Source organism: Ooceraea biroi, chromosome 4 (assembly GCF_003672135.1).
Source record: "Ooceraea biroi isolate clonal line C1 chromosome 4, Obir_v5.4, whole genome shotgun sequence".
NCBI lineage: Eukaryota > Metazoa > Arthropoda > Insecta > Hymenoptera > Formicidae > Ooceraea > Ooceraea biroi.
Genome location: NC_039509.1, coordinates 2,171,462 through 2,185,478, shown reverse-complemented (window position 1 = coordinate 2,185,478; position 14,017 = coordinate 2,171,462). Strand labels below are relative to the sequence as shown.

The window sequence follows — 14,017 nt, the reverse complement described above, 5'->3', positions numbered from 1 at the left end:
CACGATGTATTTCTATTAGGCGTACAAGGATGCTTGTTGGAATGCGATTGATCTCGTTTAACGTTTGCAAATATATTACTTTACAAGCTCTGCCTCTCGCGAATAAATCAAACGCTCGCAAATAAATTAAACCATTGCCTGCAAGACCTCAGTAGGGTCCAACCTATTAAAATTCCAGAACGACAGCTGGACGAGAAGCTAATATTTCTCTCAGTCTTAATCACATTTAAAATCATACGGAAAACGCTTGTACGTTGATAGCCAATAGCATGCACATTTCATTCAAGGTTGCTCTCAGTTACTATGTCAATCCTGATTGTATGCCTATGAATCATGGATCAAGAATCAATCAGAAATTTTGAAATTCCAATTTTATTAAATACATATTTCGAAATCTTTAATCCTTCCTTATTCCATTAGCGTCTTCAGATCCGACAATCGCGTTTGACGAAAAAGAATAGATAATTTTCTAAGTATATATGTTGAGCAGAGTTAGCTACGCTAAGAAAATATGAGGAAGTTGTGCATAAGAAGCGGTTGAAGATCTTGGCAAATATGAACTTTCTCTCTTTCTCTCTCTAGCGGATAAATTGCGCAAACTGCGGAAACGCTCTTTCTCATCGTATCGGCTATCGAAACGAGTGAATGTTTCACGCGTAAACCCACACGACCGTCTTATCTCTCCACGGGAGATACACGGACAAAATGCCTCCGAAGAAATGATATTTACACGACTGCTACGAGCCGAGCCTGATGTCTCCCGGTTGCAGCTGTGCAAATCGCTGCCACGGGAGTGCGCATGTAAATGAGACATATCACGAAAAACAACGGGATAGGGTGAGAGAGAAAAGGAGAAAGAATCCTGCCTTCTCGATGGGACCTCGTGCGATCTCACTTTCTCGGATCAGCGAGCTGCACCGGCCGGCGAGAAATTATGAGACACGAACGCGGGCTCGGCCTAAATACGAAACGGGCACGTCGGAATCGTGCCTCTCGCGAGTGCCTCTCCACGTTTCTGCTCGGAATAAACGTGAGTCCGGAGATCGCCTTGTCCAATATTGTGGCCTAAAGTATCACGCTGCACAGTGGGCAGCCCGAAAATATATAAAACCGCCGAAATATTATAGTCTATGTAACAGATGTTCAAAGCTAAGGCATCTTTGTTGCATTGCACGTCTTGTTAGATTGAATATTATCATAGATACAAAATTATTATAAATAATGCCGACAGCGTCTGAGCGATTTAAATTTAGCGACCGATACGATTCGCAAGCGCGACGAGTCGGCAAATATTCAGTACTTATCTTCAGATCAGTTTACACGAAAAATATACCGCGAGCGCAAAGATCAAAACACGGATCAGCAGGCATCGGTGCCGCTAAACAGCGCGAAACTCGACACTATTATAAATATTCTCCGCACATATGACGATTGCATAACGACGAGTGAGAAGTTTCATAATAGCGACACGCTCGCTATCTATTTTCCGCGAAAAAGTCAAAGGCGACGTTGTGGAAAAAAGTCATATTTCTAACACTCTCTGGACAAGACGTTCACTTCGCAACGAGCCTCTCATTTCGGTAGCCGAGCTTACTTATGTAACGGGCGGCAATAATCGCAGATTAATTACATGCTAATTTTACCAGTAAACATCAGCATACTTGAAAGATCGGCTGACCGACCGCTCGCGCGATAAGATTCTTATGTAAATATGTGACCGCTTTATCGCGCTCCACTCCAGCGAGCGGAAAAAATGCCGAGTGCTTCGCCATTCAAGCTATCCAAGCAAAGGATTGATACGACGCGACGATGCAGTAAAACGTTCATTATGTAACGCGAAAGAAGTAATTTGGCTTGAGAGCAACCATGATCCAAAGGCCGATAATTACATTTTATGGATTTTCTTGCACGTTGCTGAAGCGAGCAAATCATAGCGTGCACAACATAGTTGCTGCTTATTACAATATCGCTACAATCGCTATGTCATTAATTAATACGCTATTACGTATTAAACGAGATGTTTAGATTGACGTTTCGAAACTGAGCATATGCGCTCAGCGATCATTTATCATTTACTCGCTACAGTAGCGGTTTTTATATCTCTTCGTGCGTGCGATTTTGACTTCGCATGAATAATCGAATGCTAGAGGCAAGCACAATGGAAAACAGTAAGTCTATCAATGAAATTCTCATGTTTTTCCACGAAACGTGGATGCATACTCGGTGACGAATATACTATCATCTATAAATCTGCAAATAAGTATAGGTTGCACGCGATTTATTGTGAGATCATCAAAGAAACGAGGCTCGTTCAATGTTTCTCTTTTGCATAAATCAGTCACGGGGATAGAAAAAATTTACGACTGCACGACGCGAGATAGGATCCACGGAGAATCCAAGCTAAACAGCCAGCTTGTCCTGTCCGTGACTAACCTGACAAACTTATGGACGGTAACAGTCTGGCTGGCTCGAGTATCGCGTTTCTTCACGGCGAGCGAGTGGGCGATGCAGGTATATGGCGATTAATGTTGGCATCTACCAGGGAAATTCCAGGAAAAAGCGGGACAAGAGGGTGGTTTTCGCTTAAGGTACCACATGGAAACAAAGGCGCTTTTTCTTATGCGGGCTGACTTCCCTTTACAATCCGTTTTCACCCACACGGCTCTATTACTCACAGACTCAATTACTTAATTAGCGACTTAAACCGGCGTGCATGTGACGTAATCTTCGGTAAATATATTCGTGCACATGTCAACACATATATTCTATCGAAAAAGAGAATCGTATACAAGCACACAAGATATTATAAAGGTATGGTCTACAGAATATTGTAAAGGATATAATGTAATATATATTATCACAGCTAAAAATTATTCCTTGACAATGATGAGAAAGAGAAAGAGAACTGTAAGAAATTTTTCACAGTGGTTCGTAACAGATAAAAATAGGCTTCTTTTGCGTATCTAATCAGTGCTCTATATGCGTAAAAGATAAAATCTAGAGAATGCTATTTCAATTCTGAATTTATCTAAATTAAATCGTTTTTTTTTTAGTTTTTAACTTGAAATGGCAAACCTTGACATTTAACATTTCAATAGCTGCTTCGTTAAAGTTTTATTATTATATGATATAAAATAAATTCACTAACATAAATAGGAATTCTGTTAAAAATAAACGTGCCTGTGAGAAATAAAAAATCTTTAGTAGAATCGTATGCAAAATAAAATAATAGTATTAGCAATGTGTGAGAGGAAGTCTTGATGATTGAGAAATTACTGCATCGACAAACAGCTTGGAGTTTAACCGTTAGCCTCGTACTGCTATCGGAATTCATTTACATTGACCCTTAAATGTCTAGGAAGAAGAATAACGTGATTCAAGGAGAAATGATGAGCGTCCTTGTGATGCCTATTTAATTGCGTAATGATACGATATGCGATAGTCATGTGTTGTGCGCGCATTATTTTCTGCAACTCGTTTTTCTTCTTCTCTTTTTCTTTTCTTTCCGTTTCTTGCCGTTTCAGAGCTAGGTTATCTTATTTTGAAAGGCAGAACTGCCCGCGATCCTTGGCGCTTACGACCCTGTATGATTTTTATAAATTTAGGAAACGGTACTTTTCAAGAAATGTAAAATCTCGAGTTGTCTTACTTAACCGATGCTTTGTCTAATCGATTTCGATTATCGATTTCGCTATTTTAAATTAAAGTGTCTCTTTTTCTATCTTCCAAACTATTGTGACCAGATTCGGATCTAGATCTAATACTAGAATTCAGACTATAGTAATGGGCTGCTGACCAGATGTTTCGTCACTTTTCTTGGCTTCAAGAGATTGCCCCACAAACTAGTGCAACCGATGTAGGTCGTGCGTAATGATAAACCGGCCAAACGACTAATTTTCTTCAGGGTGACCGCGAGCATAATTTCGCGGTGATAATGTCTGTCATCGCGATCGTATGCGTACACCCAAAATTATCGCACTCCACGCCGCGTTGTTACCGCGCGATTACCGACTTATACCTACATCACCGCTATCGAATCACCAATTCAAATCTAAGCGAAGGCCTTGGAAATCCGATCATGCTGCGACATACTGTCGCCTAACGTCGCGCTCTCCCTTTATCGGTTATTATCAGTTTCGTATCGCTCGTGCATTGAACCTAAATCTTCTTTCATGCTTGTAGCATTAAAACAACACGCTCAGTTCTCTGCATATATGTATAACATTTTTTTTAATCAAGATAACCCTCAATCAATTTATGGAGTATTCTCGAAAGAAAATTGTCTTTATAGGGAATCTTTGCCTTCTTTATGACTGTTTAGCGAGAAAGATAATATGTGTCTGGTTGACTTGTATGTAGCTTTTACCATTTTATTGCTACTAGGACGACTTGAACATATCGGCTGGATGTTGTGATATTTCTCAATAAAATCAATATTTATCCGAAAAGCTAAACCACTTGAAATTACTATGATATGTGTGCGTGTGTATCTTTCGAGTTTACTTAGTAAATTAACACTAGATTTACGGACGTTGCTTGTATACCTAATTTTACTGAAACCCGTTATATAAACGGGTACATTAAAATTCGATTTTCGATTTCTCGTTGGTAAAAAACAATATTTTTTATTTCTATATCTTTAATCATGAATTCTCAATTCGTTAAATTGACAGGTTCTGTAAATCTAGTGTTAACAATCACAAACGCTGAACAATGTCTTACGATAATTATTGCCATCGAGGATGAACATCGCACGATTGTTAATTATCTTCCATTATCATTATTTGAATTTTTTCAAGTTTGCTTCCTACACTTTTCTCACAAAAGACTTCAAAATTCAAGATTAATGACATACCTGCAATCAAACGGACAAAAGGTCGATCCAATCTTCCTCACGGAAGATCAGGTTTACTTATTTTATACGCGGTTAGCTGTTTAAGAATTACAACGCGTACGCGTACCGGCTCTTTCCTAATCCTGCCGACATTTAGAACGTTAGAGACCCGTCAGGATCGCAGTCACGCACGAAAGCGGTTCAGCGGCTCACGGTGGTCCATCGGGATAAGAGGAGAGAAAGGAAGCCGCTCCTATTATTAAGCAAGGAAAAAATGGAACAACGCCGGATCTGCGTAGGAAAGGAGAGGAGAGAAGAAGAGAGGAAAGCCACGGCGAACAGAATTCCTCCGAGCAAGCAGTTACCAAAAAGCTGTGAATGCTGGTTCCTCGACCGGCCATCGGCCAGCCGCCCCGCATCTCGACCATCTGCCCCCGCCAGGCTCTCCTCGCTCCTACCTGAAACTTCTGTTCACCTGGCGGGTCTCCCCTCCCCGTGGGGAATATATTCTCTCCCCCACTCGAGGCAATCAGTCTCGTTCATCTTATTTTCGGGCCATTCAGCCATCGCCACCGGTTCCTCGTGGATCCACGCTCGCATCATTCGCGATGTATCACGCCGGGCATTCTCAATGGAATTCGCCAGCGGACGCACTTTTTGCGAAGCTCCCTTCTTCGAGAACAACTGCCGAGGAGTGTCTGCTCCCCTCAGCGATACGTTCATGGCTACCCCTTCGATTTTTAATGGCGAATTATGTAATCGCCTCGATGGGACCGGAAACGAGCGACGAGCGGAATGGAAAGTCAATGATCGTGTGAAAATGTGTGTTTTATATTGTAACTTTTGTTTAATTGTTTTTTGCCAGATTATTCATTCAACGCCTTCGTAAGGATAAATTACCACCAAAGTTGTTTATATTAATTAAAAAATAAATCGGATTTTCAATGTGGCGAAAAATTTTTCACTGTTGTTATCCATTCTAAAATGAACAATATAAAACACAAGAATACGGAAATTATTCCTACATCTCTATAATAAGGAAGAATTTATCTATTAGTTGGTATAAATCTTCAAGTTTTATTTATAGTCTCTAATCGATCTACTAGACTGACCTTCGAATTAACACAACTACGTTTTGCGACTTGATAACTATCATTTGCGTTATATTTGCAACGCAACTGCAGTCGCGACTCGGTGCATCGGCGCGGACCGACTCGCTCCGGCGCAACTGCGATGTCTTCCGGTGCGTAGGTATATCAGGAAGCGTAATTAAACTTTTTTTTAATACATAATTGCTTCTTCCGTGGCGATTACGACTTGTTCGTCGATTAGCTGCACAATGATGGCTATTGTTGCAAGTCATCATTTTTATTGAAGATATTTAACTTCTCTTTCTCATATTTTTCTTAACTCTACATTAAATCTACAAGTCTACGTTTAGCGAACGCGATTTTGTCAGCTCCGATTTTTATACCTCTTGAGAACCATCAGGAAATTAATCTAAACTTTAAATATAATAAATAAAATTATATTTTAATATATCAAATATATTCCGAAATATTTTTAATATAATATTTCGGTTTATACTTTATTAATATAACAGTTTTGATATATTTATGCGCGTGTATTAAATTAAAAGTAAAAGAAACATTTTGGAATTGTGAAATTAAGCATCACATATCGAAGTAAACTGCGTTTAAATGCCACGTGTATATGAAAAAGATAAGTCGGTGTATTGTTTTTTTTTTTTCAAAAAGCAACTGTTCGCATTTATTAACTTTTTGCTTTCAGAGTAACTCATTTCATCGCGCCAAGTTGTCGCGCGCCAATGAATTCATTTAATCGAGTGGCGATTGAGCTCCTTATTTGTATAACTCGCGGCATGAAAGGTCGATGATGCACGCGCTGGCGCAATCTCCGATTTTCGTTGGCGCGCCGGCTAAATAATGCTGATCAGTAACATTTGCTCGCTTCGCTGGCATATTCATTATCCGTTACGCTGATCAATTTCACCTTTTCATCGTCTTTAACGCGCACCTACAACGTGCGACATTTTTCAACGAAAGTATTATACAACGGCTTCTTCTAGGTACGATAATGTATATCAGAGATTACACAATAGAGCGTGTTCTAACACGCCACGTTTTACTAACAAAGGCGAAGATAATGAGAATATGCATGAGACACGATGCTCAATTTTAATATTTATTTCGTGAAATCATATGCAATCCATATTTTCATATTTTATATATATTTTATAACAAGAAATGATTTATCGAAATTAATTTCCGTCCCTCAATCCTTTTCGCGCGCGTATGAAGAATTCTTTTGTATCAAGCGTAGCATCTACCTGATAATAAAAATTAAATATTGGATTCCCTTGGCACGTCACACGCACAATGCACAGATTTAATGAATAAATATTGAAGAAAGATAACAAATTGATAATAAAAATCTTATCTAGAATACCGATGAGCTTCAAATGCGAACGTGTAATCTCTCTTTTGAAAAGACTCGAAATAATCGACCATCACGCATGCTCATTATAAATAATTCTCAAATAACTTGGTTGGAAACAGAAGCGAAAAGAAAAAGATTTCCAAAAGTATGAAACTTCGCGTGATGTCACGAGCACGTTCGTCCTACCGCGTTGTCAACCGAGACAACGTCGTCGACACGACAAAGAGCAAATGGAGGAGAACTCACCTTGCACGGCGAGTAGGATCACCAGTAGAGCGAGTATTCGTGGCGGCAGCATCTTCCCGCGTCCGGTGCTCGCTTTCGTTCCTTTTTTTTTTCAATCACTTGACAACTGACGGCACTACGCGCAGCACTCTCCTCCCTCTTGCCTCTCCGTAACCGACTGTACCGATTCGCGAAAGTGAATCGTCGCCTCCTCGCAATGTCGCGTCGATCTCGCGAGAGATCGTGTACCGCCCGGCTCGAGTCGCGGGGATACGGCCGTCTCTTCACCGGTGTAGACGAATCGAGTTGGATACCGAATACAAACTGAACGAGCGAGCGCGCGTAGTATCCGAAGACCGACGGAATCGCGCCCCCGGCTTTTTACGGGGACTTGCGCGGACCGGCTGCGCAGTCGGCGAGTTTCCGTGCGCGACGCAGCCGCAGCGCCGGCGCGTTGGGTACAACGCGTGTAAACGCGAACTGCATGCACCGCTTCGTGCTTGGCCCTTGTGTCGTTACGGCCCAAGTTTCGTCTCGTTCATTTGCGAGTCCCAAATTCGGGACTTCCCCGAGATAACCTTTCCATTTGGTACCGTACTTGGTTATTCGGTACCACTCTGCAAGAACAACAACAAATCTTAATATAATAATTCGGAGTAGTTGAATATTAGTACTAAAAGGTACCGTAGGTTTTCGAAATGTCGCGCTATTATTTGTTTGTTCAGGAAAATATCAGTCTCAAGTTTTTAGACAGACCGCGTACTTAATAATAACCCAGATAGCCAAGTCTGTTAGAACAGATTTTCGTCAAATACCCGCTACAAATTTTGAAGGCAGAAAGACTGCAGACTGCATACAGGAACTGATATAACAAATGATGTTGTCAGTAGGTCAGCAGCAAATACAACAATATCTGCTCACATAACTAGACAGCAGATAGTCGGCAGAAACCGAGTAGAGCCTGCTAATATCTGTCAGCAGATTGACGGCAGAAACCGAGCAGGATCTGCGCGGCGCTGTTGTCCAGTTATGTTTTATACGGATTCTGTCGACAATCTGTTGTCAGGTTCTGTTCTACAGTCTCTGCCGCCAAAACAAAAGCTTAATGCGGCCACAGATGACTATGGTTCTGGTGTGGTTTCTGATCGAATCTGTTGCCAGCCTGCAGGCAGGCTGCGAACATTTTGCTTACTGGGAATATACCATTGTCATAATTATTATAATATACTTAAATTTATAATATGTTTCCTTTTTATCTTATATTTACTGTACCTTCATATTGCATCCAAACTATTTTATTACACAAATACCTCAGACACATGCCATTTACTGATGGCTCTAATGACCTGACTGATTTTCTAGGAATTGTTTTCAAGAATTTAAAGACAAACCCATACAGCACAAAAGTCTGAGGGCCGATTGTTTCTAACCTCTTGGTAAACTAACAGTTAAAACATGTGTTTGTCTTTGTTTCTTTGAAGAAAAAACAGAGATTTAACTTAGTTAGTTAGTTAGCTTACCAGGAAATTGGAGCAACTGGCCCTAAGGGACGTCGTAGGGACGTTCACAGGATAAAGACATTTTACACATCCCTCGGATTTTTGTGCTGCATGGAAAATGGACACATGAGATGCATAAGGGATACCGATAAAATACGTGGCTAGTTTTTCATTTTGAAACAATAATTTGAATACGATTTAAAAACTCGACTTGATCGTTACTAGCATTTCTGTCGTTCTTTAAGTAGATACGCGGTACACATATTCTGAGGTGACATCAGATTGCAACAAAAACTATCTTCAACAAGCTAATCTTGTCATATTGATTTTTATTTACGTTTCGTTTTGCTCTGTCCATTTTCATTGGCTGCTTATGAGAAACGAAACTGACAGTCTCCAATTTTTTCGATATTGAATTAAGAGTGCCCCGTTATTCGGTATCTTGCTGCGTAATAATTTTTACATAAGAACGTAACAAAATCAACATCCAATTTTACTTTTAATAGATAACTTTCGCTTATAATGGAACTTAGCACATGCGCAACAAGGTTCTCTTTCCGATCCAAAATTTTCAAAAATAAATATCCGCGTTTTGCGCGCTCGTTGCATCATACATTTTATATTGCGTTGCTCATTTCATTAGTCACCTGATGTTAATATATTCTGTATTCTGATTCAATAAATCCGCGACACACAGTCTCTCCAATGCCGATCAGTAAGTCAGTAAGCAGTAAGAATACGCATTTAAGTAGGCGTAAATTTTCCCGCAGACTCTTTGACGCATAAGTGGCGTGGATGCGAACGATGTGCCCGCGTTCGTTTACGTACACGCGTATAAGGAACACACACAATTTGCACGTGATGGATACCGTCTTTGCTTCATCCATTCACCGTACCACGCAAAACACGATGAGGGTACAATTAAATACATAATTCCTATACTATTTCTGCACAGTGTTGCTCCTTCTGCGTTACACGAAGAACACGTATCCTTTTTGCTGGAAGGCTCATGAAGTTCGACGTGTCCCTCCACCACTTTGCGATTTCCGATCGGCCGTGTAAAAAGGAACACGAGTCATTGACACGAGCTTTTGCATTATGGGAAAAACGAGCCGCGTTTTACGACTCGGCTAACAAGCGACTCGTTTTACGCCGTTTCGTAATTTTCCTAGCAAATAGGTTCTTAATTGATACTTGACCCCAAAATTATACTTTTACACGGGGGTTATAAAATGTCTGATCTGTTGGGCTTATCTTTATTCATGACCCGCACGAAGATAATTATTATTCAATATTATTTCATAAGAGAATTGTAAAATGCATATTCTCAATTTATCTGCATTGCAATTGTAATTTACATGAAGAAAATTATTATTGAATTATATTAATTAATATTCAATAATATATCTTATTCAGAGTAGATCGTCTGATGTTTTTCAATTTCTGAGGTATTTATATATTCTAGAAAAAATTCTTTGCTGCGTGAATATTTTACAACTGTGAGCAGTAAACAGCTACCGCGAATATCGTAGAAAATAATATTAATTATAAAATTATTTATATTATAAGCTATTTTTGTATTAAGCCTATGAGCTTATATCTCATTAAGTATATATAACGTAGGCTATTATAATACGCGATACCATGCGTTAAACAACTTCCCTTTTTGTCGTAAATTATATTGATGCCGCACGGTCCTTATGGTATGGTACAAGCATGACTTATCAACGTCGTGACTAATGCTGTCGCAAAAAATAGTGATGTCATGCAGCGCAAAGGTGCACGTTTCGTTGGGGACGACAGTGGTCAACTGACGTGAAATGATGACTTCTTCACAGTAGTGAATCAATATAACGTAAAACCCCGTAAAACCGAATCTTTCTTTTTCCTGAGAAATACCAAATCCGCCTGAGCTCTAATTTCTTTCGAGAAATTCGCGCTGCAGGAAAGCATATGCTTTCAAGAATTTCCGAAACGAGGACGCCACATGGTGGGAGTTGCTTTTCGCCGAAAATAGACGTATTATCATGCGACGAGGAAGGAAGGATATTACAATGCGGCATTGGCAACATATAATAAGCGCGTGAACAAGCTGTGATTCATTTAATCATGAATAAGCAATTACAATTAACCCTTCGTAGTCGCATCCTTTCGCAGAGCTTAACACGTGTAATATATCATGCAAGTGAAATTAACGCTTGAATCGCTTTAATCTTTAATTCATTTCCTCCATGATCTTGAACGCGCAATTGCATTTAACAAAAGGACAATTAAGATTAGCATGTCCAAATATCTCTGTGTGACTCTCACTCTCTCATTAATTGTAATTAACTTGCGAGGACATTTAAGCGAGATAATTGTATGAAATTTCAAGTAAAACTAAAAATAGAAATGCAGTTATAGATTTCAAAACCAAACTTGAATATTAAAAATATATATATATTTAAAAGCGAGCAAGTAATGAAACAAATAATTTACTTGTGTCTCAGCATTCTTAATTATTATATTTTTTATAAAAGAGCGAAATGGAAGGAAATATCACGCTTGATACCCGCGTTTAATCATATCCACATAGAGCGTTAGGAAAATATTTGAAAATTGCATCCGCCAGGTGAACGACGTGCCGTGAATTTCCGTTTTATGGATACGATAACAAAGAAGACCCTCGCTCAAGTTATCGCCGTCCTCGTAAGTAGCAAAGTAAATTATAATAAGCAATGTTGAATTTGCAAATACAACGAATACGTTTAAGCATTCAATTGAATAAACGAGTAGCTATACTTATTTGTCGGCTTGTCATAAGTGAATTAATAATCATAAAAGAGTATAAAACAATTTTAATGTATCTAATGGATATATTATAATTTATTAAACATGAGCAAATAAATTATTTAAAAAATGCATTTTTAAACACTTATTATTTCTCATACGATAATATTAAAAAACTGTAGCTAAGAAAATTTACTTAAAGATATGTACTTACGTACAAGAGTAGCGCAAGCCCCGCCATGTTCGACCTAACTGCAGGTGCGCGAAATGTGAACGAGATATAAACGACTATGGCCGGTATTCATAGTCGGATCTTATATTTAAGACCGTCTTAACCTTATCTGCAAATGCTGTGTAGATCATTTCATTGGCTACGCAGTATCCGAAGATACACTTAAGACGGTCTTAAATATAAGATCCGATTATGAATACCGGCCTATGAGTTATTCACTGCCAATACAGAAAAGTTATAACGTGCACGACAGTATGTAATGTATAGTGTCTCTACGGTATACTAGAGAGGGTCAAGGGAGAGTGTGGCCAATAAGCCGGAAGCCGCCATGTTGAGCACAATGAGATTGAATTAAGCGCGACTTTCGAAAGCGTATATATGTATTGTAAATGCGAAAGAATGCAAAATGTTATGTAAAGAAGTAATATAATCGTGTCAGTACATTCTACTAAAGAGTAAATATTATGCATGTTAATACTTATAGCCTCCAAATATTAGAGAAAATCATTGAATAGAATATGCATGATCTTTATCCATCGAATCGTGTCCATAATGAAATAAATCGTCACGTATCTCTTTAAATATAGACAATGTGTTAATACTACAGATTCTCTAATGATGCTTTTACTATTTGGAAGGAATATGTAGTGATGAAAAGATCTTCTCATCTGTCAAAATAATATAAAATACCATTTCATAAAAGTTATGTTTACTTTTACAGTTAACCTTTTATTTGTTTGTCTTTTAGTAAACAATTTTCTAATATTTCATTAATATTAAATAGATTGAACCGAATATTTACCTGTCAAATAGCATAGAGAACCATTGCGCACATACAAATGTATATCTATATACAGGGTGGCCCATTTTAATTTATACAGTCGATTTTTTAAAAAACTAAAAGAGATACGAAAAAATGTTTCAGACAGACATGTCACGATTTCGAGGGGGACATAAGATGATACCATTGGTTTGACCTTGAATAGTCGTTTGAAGGTCACGCGAAGATCACCTTCAATTTCTTAAATTGAAACCCCAACTTTTTATTGCAGATTCTTATTCTCCATCGAAAAGTAAGTAACTTTTGTCTGAAACATTTTTCCGAAAAATGTCATCTTATGTCCTTAAAATGATCTTCAAGATGAGTTTTGAGGACATTTTAAGGACATAAGATGACATTTTTCGGAAAAATGTTTCAGACAAAAGTTACTTACTTTTCGATGGAGAATAAGAATCTGCAATAAAAAGTTGGGGTTTCAATTTAAGAAATTGAAGGTGATCTTCGCGTGACCTTCAAACGACTATTCAAGGTCAAACCAATGGTATCATCTTATGTCCCCCTCGAAATCGTGACATGTTTGTCTGAAACATTTTTTCGTATCTCTTTTAGTGTTTTAAAAAATCGACTGTATAAATTAAAATGGGCCACCCTGTATATATGAAAATAGCGGAAGTGTTCTCAATATGGCGGAGCCAATCAGCGATGAGTCCCTACATCGGCCACACTCTCCCTTGACCCTCTCTACGGTATACTCAGACCAGAGAGAAGCCTGGGAGCTGTCATGCTCGCGTTTTAACTGTAACGCCTCAAACGTGGACATATGCGTTCCACTTGACGCTCCCAACGTTCGCGGCGTCATTCTATTTTTATTCAATATTCAGTGAGCAATAAAGACAGAATCACTTCAATCACTTCAATGTCCACGTTTGAGGCGTTACAGTTAAAACGCGAGCGTGACCGCTCTCAGGCTTCTCTCTGCTCAGACGCAGCGCCATCTAGTGAATGAATTCAGTCGCAGTGCAACTAGGGAGTTTTATAAAAAGTAGGGTCTCTGCACACAGGACGCGGTAACGCGGAAATGCGGTGGCCAATCACTGTCTTGCTTTTTTGATAGTATATTTAGTATTACCAGAAAAGCAAGACGGTGATTGGCCACCGCGCCTGTGTGCAGGGCCCAATTCTAGTGAAATGGAACGGTTTTCTTGCAGCCTATGCGC

General features: G+C 39.0%; 1 protein-coding gene across 2 annotated transcripts in view; it reads right to left on the bottom strand.

Annotated features, from left to right (window-relative positions):
* LOC105283797 (lachesin) overlaps nt 1–12,117 on the bottom strand; it is a 64,291-nt gene extending 52,174 nt beyond the window's left edge. For both annotated transcript variants that reach the window (XM_011346846.3, XM_011346844.3), the window contains exons 1-2: nt 12,002–12,117; nt 7,541–8,136 (exon numbers count right to left, since the gene is read on the bottom strand). In XM_011346846.3, the coding sequence (XP_011345148.2) occupies nt 7,541–7,592 (52 nt within the window). In that variant the 5' untranslated portion in view covers nt 7,593–8,136; nt 12,002–12,117. The remainder of the gene's footprint in view (nt 1–7,540; nt 8,137–12,001) is intronic.
* Nucleotides 12,118–14,017: the final 1,900 nt, after the last annotated feature.